This window comes from Bos grunniens, chromosome 6 (genome assembly GCF_055505025.1).
Source record: "Bos grunniens cultivar Pamir isolate PY7600 chromosome 6, Bosgru_T2T1.0, whole genome shotgun sequence".
In the NCBI taxonomy this organism is placed as follows: domain Eukaryota; kingdom Metazoa; phylum Chordata; class Mammalia; order Artiodactyla; family Bovidae; genus Bos; species Bos grunniens.
This window is the reverse complement of record NC_141170.1, coordinates 45,804,820-45,816,594: the sequence shown is the minus strand read 5'-3', so window position 1 is coordinate 45,816,594 and position 11,775 is coordinate 45,804,820. Positions and strand designations below refer to the sequence as shown.

The following is an 11,775-nucleotide window of genomic DNA, read 5'->3' as shown; positions in this document are numbered from 1 at the left end:
TTTTAACTTTCTGAAAACCATATACTACTTTTATAAAACTTTTAAGCCAAAAATAACTACAGATATAATGTAGTTGTGGCACATTTATATTATACAACTTCCCACCTTATTGCCTCTATTCCACATAAGAACAGAGGTCTGGGAATTTGGAGACCAGGCTTCTAGTCCACACTGCTTCATAACCTTGGGCAAATTGGTTTGCCTCTGTGGGCCTCAGTTTCTACCTCCTAAGAGGGATACTTGAACTAACAGTAGCTACTATTTCAGTAGTTTCCATGGACCAAGTGCTGTGCTAAGCAGTTTCCTCACAGCAGTTCCATGACTTGAGCATGATCCCTCTTTTCCAGATAAAAAAACAGAAGCCCAAGGAAGTGTTGGAATCAGAATTCAAATTCACATGTAGTCCACTTGCCAAAGCCAGGTTTTCTTCTACACACTGTCATCACCCCTTGCCTCTTGTCTCAGTTTCCTGACCCTAGAATGTACTTAAACCTAGGACTTGACTCAAAACCCTCTGCCTGGACAGCAATTATCTTTCTAAATTAAACTTTGGTCATTTTTATTATTGCAACATCTATTCTTTATGTTGCATCCAACTCTTAAGACAGAACGTCTCAACCTCAGCACTACTGACATTTTGGACTGAAAATTTCTTGGTTGCTGGGAGGTGTCCTGCTCACTGTAGAATGTCTGGTAGCACCTGCTAGAAGTCAGGAGCACCCACCCTACAAATTGTGATCCCCAAAATGCCTCCCAACATAGCCCCAGCATCATCTAGGGTTCAGAACCTCAGCTCTAGAAGAAGGAAAAGGGCAAGTTTCTGCATTAACTTGAAAGAAAAACTGCATCGGAAGGAATTCTAAAATCTTGTATTTTTATTGCATATTTTTTTGACTCTACCTGTTCAGGCTAGAGTCAATTTCAGCATCTCACATTATTTGTTCTATGCACAACACTGTACCAATTACCATACACTATATCAAAGATTCAGGGAAATGGGGAAGGAGAATAAACCTTGACCTCTCAAAAATGACTCTACTTCTCCCTTAGTGAAATTCACCTCCGTCTGAGAGGAAAAGAGCCCTGTGAGGCTGAGTGAGAATGGATATTCAACAGGGAACAGTGGTAACTGAACACAATGCTGATTTTATTCCAACTAAATAAAGCAACATGTAAGTAATCTGGGCGATAAGCTTAACTCAAGGGGTAAATGCCAAGAAACAAGGACTTTTGTTTGTTTGCTTTAATTATCAATCACTGTCCATGGCTCTCTTCCACATCTCATCTCAGAAAATATGGGTTAACAAATCTCACACAAAGAAACACAGGAAAAGAGAAATGGGGAAAATAAAATCCATCTAGTATGCAGGGGTGTTTCTCCAATTTCTCTTCTGTGAACTGCTCCATCAGCAGGGTCCACTTCGGATTACTTTAATATCACGACCATCTTCCCTGAAAATTGACCAATCATAAAAACACATTTATTGAAACTGTCCCACAATTTGTATTAAAAAGACCCACGTCATTATACATTGTATTCCTTCCTGGTTGACAATCATTTTTAAAGCTAATATCTAGGGCCTTCCCTGGTGGCTCAGTGGTAAAGAATCTGCCTGCCAATGTAGGAGACATGGGTTCTATCACTGATCCAGAAAGATCCCATGTGCTGTGAAGCAACTGAGTCTGTGCGCCACAGCTACTGAGCCTGTGCTCTAAGTCCAGGAACCACAACTAGTGAAGCCCTTGCACCCTGGAGCCCAGGCTCTGCAATAGGAGAAGCCTCTACAATGAGAAGCCTGCACACTACAATTAGGTAAAGCCCAAGCAGCAACGAAGACCCAGCACAGCCTAAAATCATTAAATAATTTTTTTTTTATTTTTTTTTATTTTTTTTTTATTTTACGGTGGCGCTTAGCGCCGCCTTTCCCCAGACCTTTGCCGCCTTTGCCGCGTCCAGACATGGTTTCACGAAAAGTAAACCAACAGCAACTCTAATTTTTTTTTTTAAACTAAATCTAGGAAACAATGAAGGTGAAAACCCAACTCTGCCATTTTTTCCCAAACCTTAGGGCACATGGAACTACTCCCCACGAACCACTCTGAGAAGACCTGGTAATTTACTAAAGACTAAGTTCAGAGACTGAACCCCTGAAATACAAAGCAGTGTATCTGGAGGTGGACTCATGGTCACCTAAGCTGGCCAGGTGTCTTACACAGGGGGCATCAGTATAATACACTTATTAGTGAGCATTCAAACAGGCAGAGTTACTAAGACCGGTTTTCTGACCAGTAGTGCAGGGTGTGTAGATCACCTGTACATGGCTCCTGAATTCAACAGAATATTCACTATTCCAGAGTTTAACTACTAAATATATTCTTTTTCTAATTTTTTTTTTTTTTTGGCTGCTCTGGGTCTTCTTTGCTGCACACAGGCTCTCTCTAGCTGCAGAGAGCAGGGACTGCTCTACAGTTGTGGTGCTTGGGCTTCTCACTGGGGTGACTTCTCTTATCGTGGGGCACAGGCTCTAAGCACACGAGCTTCAGTAGTTGCAGCACATGGGCTCAGTAGTTGTGACTCTTGGGCTCTAGAGCGTGGGCTCAGTAGCTGTGGTGCATGAGCTTAGTTGCTCCTCAGTATGTGGGATCTTCCTGGACCAGGGATTGAACTCTTATCCCCTGCACTGACAGGTGGATTTTTAACCACTGGTCTACCAGGGAAGTCGTAAATATATTTTTAATTTTGGGAAACTACCCATCCCTGGATAGTAACATCACTTAATTATCTGGTCTATAATTGATTAATCACATGCCTCTTTTTCTAACCTTGACCTAGAAAATTCACTGATTCTGTGTCTTTTTAAATATGTCTTAAAACAGAGCTACTTATGTCACATACGATTATGTCCAAGAAAAGAGCCAAACTTCCTAAGTAATCAAAATGCAAGAGAAGAACTAAAGAATATGTGCCTAGTTTATATTGAAAAATTGCTACCTGATTTTCATACACAGAGTACACTCATTGGGATAAGTGGACAGATCACTTCCACACACGGGGTTGAAGTCCCGGGGACATCCTGGTAATGTATACTGACGGCAGTTTGGCTACAAAAGAGAAAGGAAGACGGAAATTGGTGAATAACTTGAGATGTTTTTATTGTAAGAGGAGGGCAAAGTTCCACCATTAGTCACTCAGTCGTGTCCGACTCCTTGGGAACCCATGGACTGCAGCCCACCAGGTTCCTCTGTCCATGGGATTCTCCAGGCAAGAATACTGGAGTGGGTAGCTATTCCCTTCTCCAGCATATCTTCCAGACCCAAGGATTGAACCCAGGTCTCCTGCACTGTAGGTAGATTCTTCACCATCTGAGCCACCAGAGAGGAATTTGGGCAAAGTCCCAAGTTTCCCTATATTTTCTAGAAATTTCCTACAGAAAAATTTCTGTTTTACACACACACACATACAGACACACAGGTTTTTCTAAGCATCAGATGTAGTGTTGAAGCAATGGGTCAATACCTGCTATGTAAGATAAGGACCTCAGCAGAAGGTTTACACTGGCTGATTTTTAAATGAAAATCCAAGATATGCCACCAACATACTTTACTATCCTCCAGCTTCATCATCTGTTCTTCACGAGCAACTCCATGAGAATGTCCTGTTACATTCCACCTAATTCCGTGGCATAACGCCCAGACACACTCGGAAATGTAATCTTTTGTCTGGACTTGTAAGATACTAGCATTTAAGCAACAGCATTAAGGAAAGCAGTAGGTTCAGAATTAGACCTCAGGGCTTATTATGGGCTTAACTGCATCTACCCAGAAAGATATGTTAAAGTCCTAACTCCTAGCACTTCAGAATATGACCTTATGTGGGATTAGTAGGGTCTTCTTATAGGAAATTATCTTAAAGTAAAAAGTTTAGGAGAATAGGCCCTAATCCAATATGACTGGTGTGGTTATAAAAAGGGAAAATTGGGGGACTACCCTGGTGGTGAAATTCTCATTCAGGAATTCTTCCCTGGTGGCTCAGATGGTAAAGAATCCACCTGCAATACAGGAGACCTGGGTTCGACCCCTGGTTCAGGAAGATCCCCTGGAGAAGGGAATGGCAACCCACTCCAGTATTCTTGCCTGGAGAATCTCACGGACAGAGTATCCTGGAGGGCTGCAGTCCATGGGGTCACAAAGAGTCAGACACGACTGAGGTAGCTAACACTTTTCTTTTTACTCCGGTGGTGCAGCAGATTAGAATCCACCTGCTAATGCAGGGGACACAGGTTTGATCTGAAGCGACTTAGCAGCAGCAGCAGCTGGGAAGATTCTACGTGCTGCAGGGAAACTAAGCCCCTGAGCCACAACCACTGAGCCCAAGTACTGCAGCTTTGAAGCCCATGTGCCCAGAGCCTGCGCTCTGTAATGAGAAGCCACCACAGTGAGAAGCCCAAGCACCAAAAGGAAGAGCAGCCCCTACGCGCTGCAACTAGAGAAAGCCTGTGCAAAAAATAAAATAAATATTTTTTTAAACAAAAGGAAAGTTTGGACACAGAGTCACACACGGAGGCAAGATCATGTGAAGACACCAAGAGAACGCCATTTACAAGCCAAGAAATGCCTGAGGCTACGAGATACTAGGAGAGAGGACTGGAACAGATTCTTTCTCACAGCCTTCGGAAGGAACCAACCCTGCCGACACTTTGAGTTTGAACATCCAGCCTTGAGAACTGTGAGACAATCCATCTCTGCTGTTTAAGTCACTCAGTTTGTGGCTTTATTACAGCAGCCCTAACAAACTGATATTGGATCATGGAACTCAACTCTCAGATTTGACGGAATTGAGTCCAGAGAGGTAATATGTCTTGCTCATAGCCACTAGTCTCCAGCAGAACCAGGACTAGAACTGGTCACAGTGGTCACACCATAGCGTGCAGAGGCTCACTCTAATAACAGGTTGAATATACGATCTGCTGTATTTGTTTTGTTTTAGTAATAGTGATCGTCTTTCCTCACTTCAGAATAAGTGTTTAGTACTCTGAATAAATGAAATATACCTTTTCCTTCATATTATGTGGATTCATAGAGACCTAAGTAGGACAGGGCATTGGCCAAACTCTGAACTAAAGAGAAACTTTTGACCATTTCCATCCTTCGTTCAGCCTTCTATCTCCATTTAGGAGCCTGATGTGTTCTTCCTGTTCTAGGCTCACTAAGATGATGGCTTCCAGGACAGCTTCCACAGGAGACTAGACAGTTTCTTTCCAACGAGATTGGGACAACTGGTAATTGGCCATTTAATTGAAAAAGTCAATTAAAGTAGGGAAACAGTAACAAAAATTATAACATACCCTAAACATTTTCTCTTAAAACATATAAATGAAAATAAAATTGCCAATCTTTTGATGGAAAGACAATGAAGCACATGGCCAGTTGTAATGCTACCTACACTAAGACAACCTCCTTGCAGCTAGGTATGACCACACAATCAAGGCCAGGCCAATGGGATGCAAGTGGAATTACTGCGTGCAGTTGCTTCTGTGTTTGTGTTAGTCATTCAGTTGTTCCGACTCTTTTCAACCCCATGGACTATAGCTCGCCAGGCTCCTCTGTCCATGGAATTCTCCAGGCAAGAATACTGGAGTGGGTTGCCATTCTCCAGATTCTCCAGGCTGGAGAGTCTCCCTTCAATCCCCCACCCAGAGACTGAACCTGGGTCTCCTGCATTGCAGGCTGATTCTTTACCACCTGCTAGGAACCTCCTTTAAAAGAAAGTTGGGGTTTGTCCTTTGCTTCCCCCAATTTTTATTCTTTGTCCATTCCTCCATCCTGCTCCCAGGTGCATGGAACTCTACGCTTTACGGACCAGGATGACAAAGTCCACATCCTAAGATGGCAGTTCTGTGAGCTGTTATTTTGAGTCCTTGTTATCTGCAGCTGAATCTAATCCTGACACAAGACTTTTCCTACAAAATGTTTCAACTAATTAGAGTTCTGTGTGCCGTCACTGCAAAAATCATACCCACAATAAATCATCCATGATTTCTTCTTTTGTTTTAAATGGGATTTCTCAACTGCATTCGTATTTTGGACCAGCTAATTAATTGTTGTGTGAGGCTGTCTCCTGCATGGTAGGGTGTTTAGTAACATCATTGTTTTCTATCCACTAGATGCTAGTTACAACTTCCTGGTCATGACAACCAAAATGACAATCTGTCTCCTGAGGGGTAAACCTGCCCCCTTTTTAAAATATGGTGAGAATTTAAAGACACTGGCACAGCAAGGTAATATACAGCTAGAAAGTAATTCTCCAATTATTTACTGTTGTTTTACTATACCTAATTCAATTTTTTAGAATTTGTCTTTTAGCAAGTTTTTCAAAAGCATCTGACACAGTTTCCATATAAACATTTTCATTTCTTTACCCTCATGTTCATGCTGTCTCTACATTTTTTACAAATTAAGACTGTGGCTGGCATAATAGGCTTGTGAACACAGATACTTGAGTCTTGGTAAGAATACAGCTCCACTCATGGGAAACAAGCTCTATGATTTACAGGGGAGTAGTTAAACAAGAGGGTGGTCTGTCTCTAATCAGTGAGTAATTGACCTGCTGTGGGAATGGTTAGAGAGAAAGCAGAGAGTCATATGTGATTTGCTTAAATAGAGGGTGGCTGAAGGTCCGTCTAGTCAAGGCTATGGTTTTTCCAGTGGTCATGTATATCCATACGTGAGAGTTGGACTGTGAAGAAAGCTGAGCGCCGAAGAATTGATGCCTTTGAACTGTGGTGTTGGAGAAGACCCTTGAGAGTCCCTTGGACTGCAAGGAGATCCAACCAGTCCATTCTGAAGGAGATCAGCCCTGGGATTTCTTTGGAAGGAATGATGCTAAAGCTGAAACTCCAGTACTTTAGCCACCTCATGCAAAGAGTTGACTCATTGGGAAAGACTCTGATGCTGGGAGGGATTAGGGGCAAGAGGAGAAGGGGACAACAGAGGATGAGATGGCTGGATGGCATCACTGACTCGATGGACGTGAGTCTGAGTGAACTCCGGAGTTGGTGATGGACAGGGAGGCCTGGCGTGCTGCAATTCATGGGGTCGCAAAGAGTCGGACACGACTGAGCGACTGAACTGAACTGATCCAAATATGCCCTCCTAACCATTCATATAGGATGCCTGCCTTTAGTTCCCACCTCCAGCCTCCCCAGGCCAACAGCCTCAATCAGGGCACACCTGATGCCTTCCCTTTTCCCCGTTACAAAGCTTTCCCACTCCTTTGCCTTTGAGTCTCAGCTAAAACACAAGTGACATGGCCGACTCACTTGCTACATTAAGCAGTGAATAGTTTTTGCTTGCTTTCATCTGGTTGGCCTTTGTTTGCTTCCACAACTTAATTTGAGAATATACATAAAATATCTAGTACAACATGTAACTACTGGGCATAGGACCTTCTAAATCATCAAAGGAGATATTAAAAGGAAACAAAGCCCTGAGGCCTTCAAGGCCTGAGTAATTTTTAACCAAAGTTTATACTGTGATCCGTGTCAAAAAGCCTGCCTGAGAGTCTGGTTACTAAAGAAGCAGTCAACTGTCTCCATAGTGGCAGACCTGAAAACCAGCCCCTACCCAAACCACTGTGGGCGTCACTGTATTAGTAGAAACAATACAAGTGGTTTCCTACTTACTGTACTGTATTCTGAAGGTTGACCAAACTGAGCATTGGAAGAGGCTGCAAAAAGGAAACAGACATTTTAAAGGATGGATTAAGGTTAGTGCTTATTCATAAGGGTGTGTTTTTTTTTTTTTTTTAATTCAGCTTGTGATTTAGACAGGCTACATGTCTCCCTCTCCCTCACATGTCTAGCTTCTTTGACTCCTTCCTAAAAAGTCCATTCAAGTGTGTTCTGGCACTTCTCCTAGCAGGCACACAGAAAACACTGGGTACCGGTTCTGTATCTGACCACCCTAAGAGGATTGCTTGGGAAACTCTGGAGCTACGGAATAAAGGTTAGAGAAGTAACTCAATAGTTCACGATATTGTTTTCCTCTGTGGTCGAGATAATAAGTGCAAAATTTGACACTGGGTGTTATCACTTTAACTCGACTTAAATAGACATCAAGTCTGGCTGGACTGAAGCCGCTTTCTCAGGAACCCCACGGTGCTTGGCGCTTTCGGCATTCACAATTTCTGATTCCCGTACATCTGCTGCTGAGGTTCTGCAAGGAAGGCCCCGGGTACATAAAAACCTGACTCCTAACCTTGGATTCCAGAAAATCCACTCTAAGGAAAAAAGAGCAGCCTGGGAAGAAGCCCAAGCAGGAACTAAAGACGGTTGCTGGCTCCACAATGCCACCCCCCAACCCCGAACATCCCCAAGTTCGTGTCCCTACGCAACTGCGGGGCGGGCCGGAACCGCCAGTAACGGTGCGTGCGTGGAGGGACACGAAGGCCCCCCAGGCCTCGGGGAGGGATAGTAGCGGGCAAGACCCCCTTCTCGGTAACCCCTTGGCTGGTCCTCCAGGGACCAGAGAGACTGGTGAGCGTTACCGGCCGAGTCCCACCAGACCAGGAACAAAACCAAACGCAGCGCCTTGAGCGCCATCATGCCTCCACGGCCGGCCGTCGGGTCTCTGCGCTCCAGCGTCTGCGCGACCAGGACGGCTCCCACGCGACAGGGCGGGATGAAGGAGGGGGATAGGGGAGGTGGCGGGGAGGAAGAATGGAGCAGGAAGGGGCGGGGGAGCGGGGCGGGGGAGGAAGTGGGGAGGGGACGACAGAAGAAGGGTGGTTGCTAGTCCCTCTCTGGCTAGAATGAGAGCAAGCGATTGAAGAAGCCATCTCTCCCTGCAACAGACAAAGAACCTCAGAAGAGCCCTGGATAATCTCGTGGGCTGTCAGTCAATCTCTGTTTCTTCAGCATCTGCTCTCTACCAGGCAGTGTGTGGGGCTGAAAACAAAGGAGGTACCCGCTCTCTAGAAGCTTTCTGGTGTACGTCTTGGGGATGAGGTTACACATGGAACTCCACAACGGATGAATACAGTGATTTCTGAACGTGCTAGAGAGTGGTGGGGGAGGGGAAGACTTTGGGAGATCAGGAAAGGCCTCACCGAGGTGACCTTTAAGCTGAAAGCTGAAGGATGAGAAAGAAGCCTAGGGACGACCACCGTGAGGACAAATATTCCAGGCTCAAGGAAAAGCAAGTGCAGAGACCTGGAGACTGGAGCCAACTCAGTGTGCTCAGCTGGGCCCTAGGTGAGGGAGGGGGCCCGAGAGGTAGTTGGAACCACAAGGCCTTGAACACACCTGGTGATGTAGGCCCCTGATAAGGGATTGGATTTGTTCTGATTGCAGTGGAGGATTTTAGGCAAGGTCATGGCCCTGACATGACTTATCTTTTAAGATAATGGATGAAGAATGAAGGGGATAGGTAAGAGTGGAGGCAGGGAAAGAAATCAGGCAGCTTGTGCAGTAATCTGGGCAAGGGATGATGGCAACTGGAGTTTGTGGGTAACAGGGGCCTGCTGAGAAGTGGTCAGATTCAGGGTTTCATTTGGAGGCGGAGCCAACTGGAATAAAGATAAGATCCAAGGATGCTTCCTGGGATTTTGTCCCGAACAGGTGATGCCATTTCTGTGAGGAAGAACATGTGGAGAAGATGCCTATTAGAACTCCGAGTAGACACGTGGACTAGGCATTTGGAATTACAAATTTGGAGCTAGAGATATAAACTCAGAAGTCATCAGCATATCTACAGTATTGAAAACTGTGGACCCAAAGCCCAGGGGAAAAGTACAGCAGAGGTCAGAGGTCAGAGTCCTGGGGCACTACTATATGCAGAACTTTGACAGATATGGAAAAGAAGCCTGTGAAGGAGGAAGAAAACCAGGCTAGAGTCAGGGATTGCTGAATCGTGGAGCAGTGCTGCAACCATGTCAGTTGCTGGTGAGGTTGGGAAGTGGGAGGACTGAGCATGGTTACAAACTTTGATGAGATATAGTCCCTGACGACCTTGATTAGAACTTTTGCAGAGAAGTGATGGCATCCAGAGCCCAAATGGTCTGGGTTGAAGGAATGAGGTGAGAAAGTGGTGACAGAAGATGTTGACGGCTCTCATGAGCTTGGCTATAAGAGTGAAGCCAGATGTGGGCAATAAATGGCCCATGAAACCTGCATGTCTTCTGGGGATCATGTCAAAACCCCTCCAATATCTTCCCATCTCCACTGTCTTAGGAAGAGGCCATTTCTTGCTATGGCCTCCAAGGCCTCTGCTGGTCTCTTACTGCTTTCCCCTGACTCACTCTTCCCCAACCCCTGGCCTTCCTGCTCCACCCGAGCACGTTGCACTTGCCTTTCCCTCTGCCTTGTTGTTGTTGTTCAGTCGCTCAGTCGTGTCCGACTCTTTGCAGACACCACAGACTGCAGCACGCCAAGTTTCCCTGTCCTTCACCATCGCCTGGAGCTTGTTCAAACTCATGTCCGTTGAGTTGGCGATACCATCCAACCATCTCGTCTTCTGTCATCCCCTTCTCCTCCTGCCTTATATCTTTCCCAGCATCAGGGTCTTTTCCAATGAGTTGGCCCTTTGCATCAGGTGGCCAAAGTATTGGAGCTTCAGCAATAGTCCTTCCAATGAATATTCAAGACTAAGTTCCTTTATACTTGACTGGTTTGATCTCCTTGCAGTCTAAGGGACTCTCAAGAGTCTTCCCCAGTACCACAGTTCAAAAGCATCAATTTTTCAGTGCTCAGCCTTCTTTATGGTCCAACTCTCACATCCATACATGACTACTGGAAAAACCATGGCTTTGGCTATATGGATCTTTGTCAGCAAAGTAATGTCTCTGCTTTTTAATAAACTATCTAGGTTTGTCATAGCTTTTCTTCCAAGGAGCAAGTGTCATTTAATATCATGGCTGTAGTCACCATCTGTAGTGATTTTGGAGCCCAAGAAAATAAAATCTGTCACTATTTCCATTGTTTCCCCATCTATTTGCCATGAAGTAATGGGCCCAGATGCCATGATCTTAAGTTTTTTGACTGTTGAGTTTAGGCTAGCCTTTTCACTCTCCTCTTTCACCTTCTTCAAGAAGCTATTTAGTTACTCTTTGCTTTCTGCCATAAAGGTGGTATCATTGCATATCTGAGGTTATTGATATTTCTCCCAGCAATCTTGATTCCAGCTTGTGATTCACCCAGACTATCATTTCGCATGATGTACTCTGCATGTAAGTTAAATAAGCAGGGTGGCAGTACACAGCCTTGATGTACTCCTTTCCCAATTTTGAACTAGTACATTGTCCCATGTCCAGGTCTAACTGTTGCTTCTTGACCTGCATACAGGTTTCACAGGAGACAGGTAAGGTGGTCCCGTCTCCTTAAGAATTTTCCACGGTTTGTTGCGATCCACACAGTCACAGCCTTGTGAAGTCAATAAGCAGAAGTAGATGTTTTTATGGAACTCTCTTGCTTTTTCTATGATCCAGTGAATGTTGGCAATTTGATCTCTGCTTCCTCTGCCTTTTCTAAATCCAACTTGAACATCTGAAAGTTCTTGGTTCACATACTGTTGAAGCCTAGCTTGAAGGATTTTGAGCATGATCTTGCTAGCATGTGAAATGAATTCAATTGTGTCATAGTTTGAACATTCTTTGCCATTGCCCTTCTTTGAGATTGACCTTTTCCAGTCCTGTGGCAACTGCTGAGTTTTCCAAATTTGCTGGCATATTGAATGCAACACTTTCACAGCATCATCTTTTAGGATTTGAAATAGCTCAGT

The 11,775-nt window shown here is 44.6% G+C and overlaps 1 protein-coding gene and 1 long non-coding RNA gene across 2 annotated transcripts; one reads left to right on the top strand and one right to left on the bottom strand.

Annotated features, from left to right (window-relative positions):
• Positions 1-1,126: 1,126 nt before the first annotated feature.
• Positions 1,127-8,630, bottom strand: SPINK2 (serine peptidase inhibitor Kazal type 2). Its single transcript, XM_086405620.1, has 4 exons — positions 8,546-8,630; positions 7,683-7,726; positions 2,993-3,102; positions 1,127-1,452 (listed from the first exon to the last, which is right to left on the bottom strand). Exons 1-4 carry the CDS (start codon positions 8,601-8,603, stop codon positions 1,407-1,409), a joined length of 258 nt encoding a protein of 85 aa, XP_086261746.1. The 5' UTR covers positions 8,604-8,630; the 3' UTR covers positions 1,127-1,406.
• On the top strand, positions 7,719-9,407 carry LOC147370631 (uncharacterized). The gene is made up of 2 exons (XR_015165387.1): positions 7,719-8,004; positions 8,111-9,407. It is a non-coding gene; the product is annotated as an uncharacterized LOC147370631 (long non-coding RNA).
• Positions 9,408-11,775: the final 2,368 nt, after the last annotated feature.

Excerpts from the sequence above, each read along its gene's own strand:
- SPINK2 (XM_086405620.1), bottom strand. The coding sequence starts at position 8,603 with ATGATGGCGCTCAAGGCGCTGCGTTTGGTTTTGTTCCTGGTCTGGTGG. Across the intron at positions 3,103-7,682 it reads AACCTTCAGAATACAGTACA|CCAAACTGCCGTCAGTATAC; the intron begins GTAAGTAGGAAA and ends TCTCTTTTGTAG. Across the intron at positions 1,453-2,992 it reads ACTCTGTGTATGAAAATCAG|GGAAGATGGTCGTGATATTA; the intron begins GTAGCAATTTTT and ends GTCAATTTTCAG.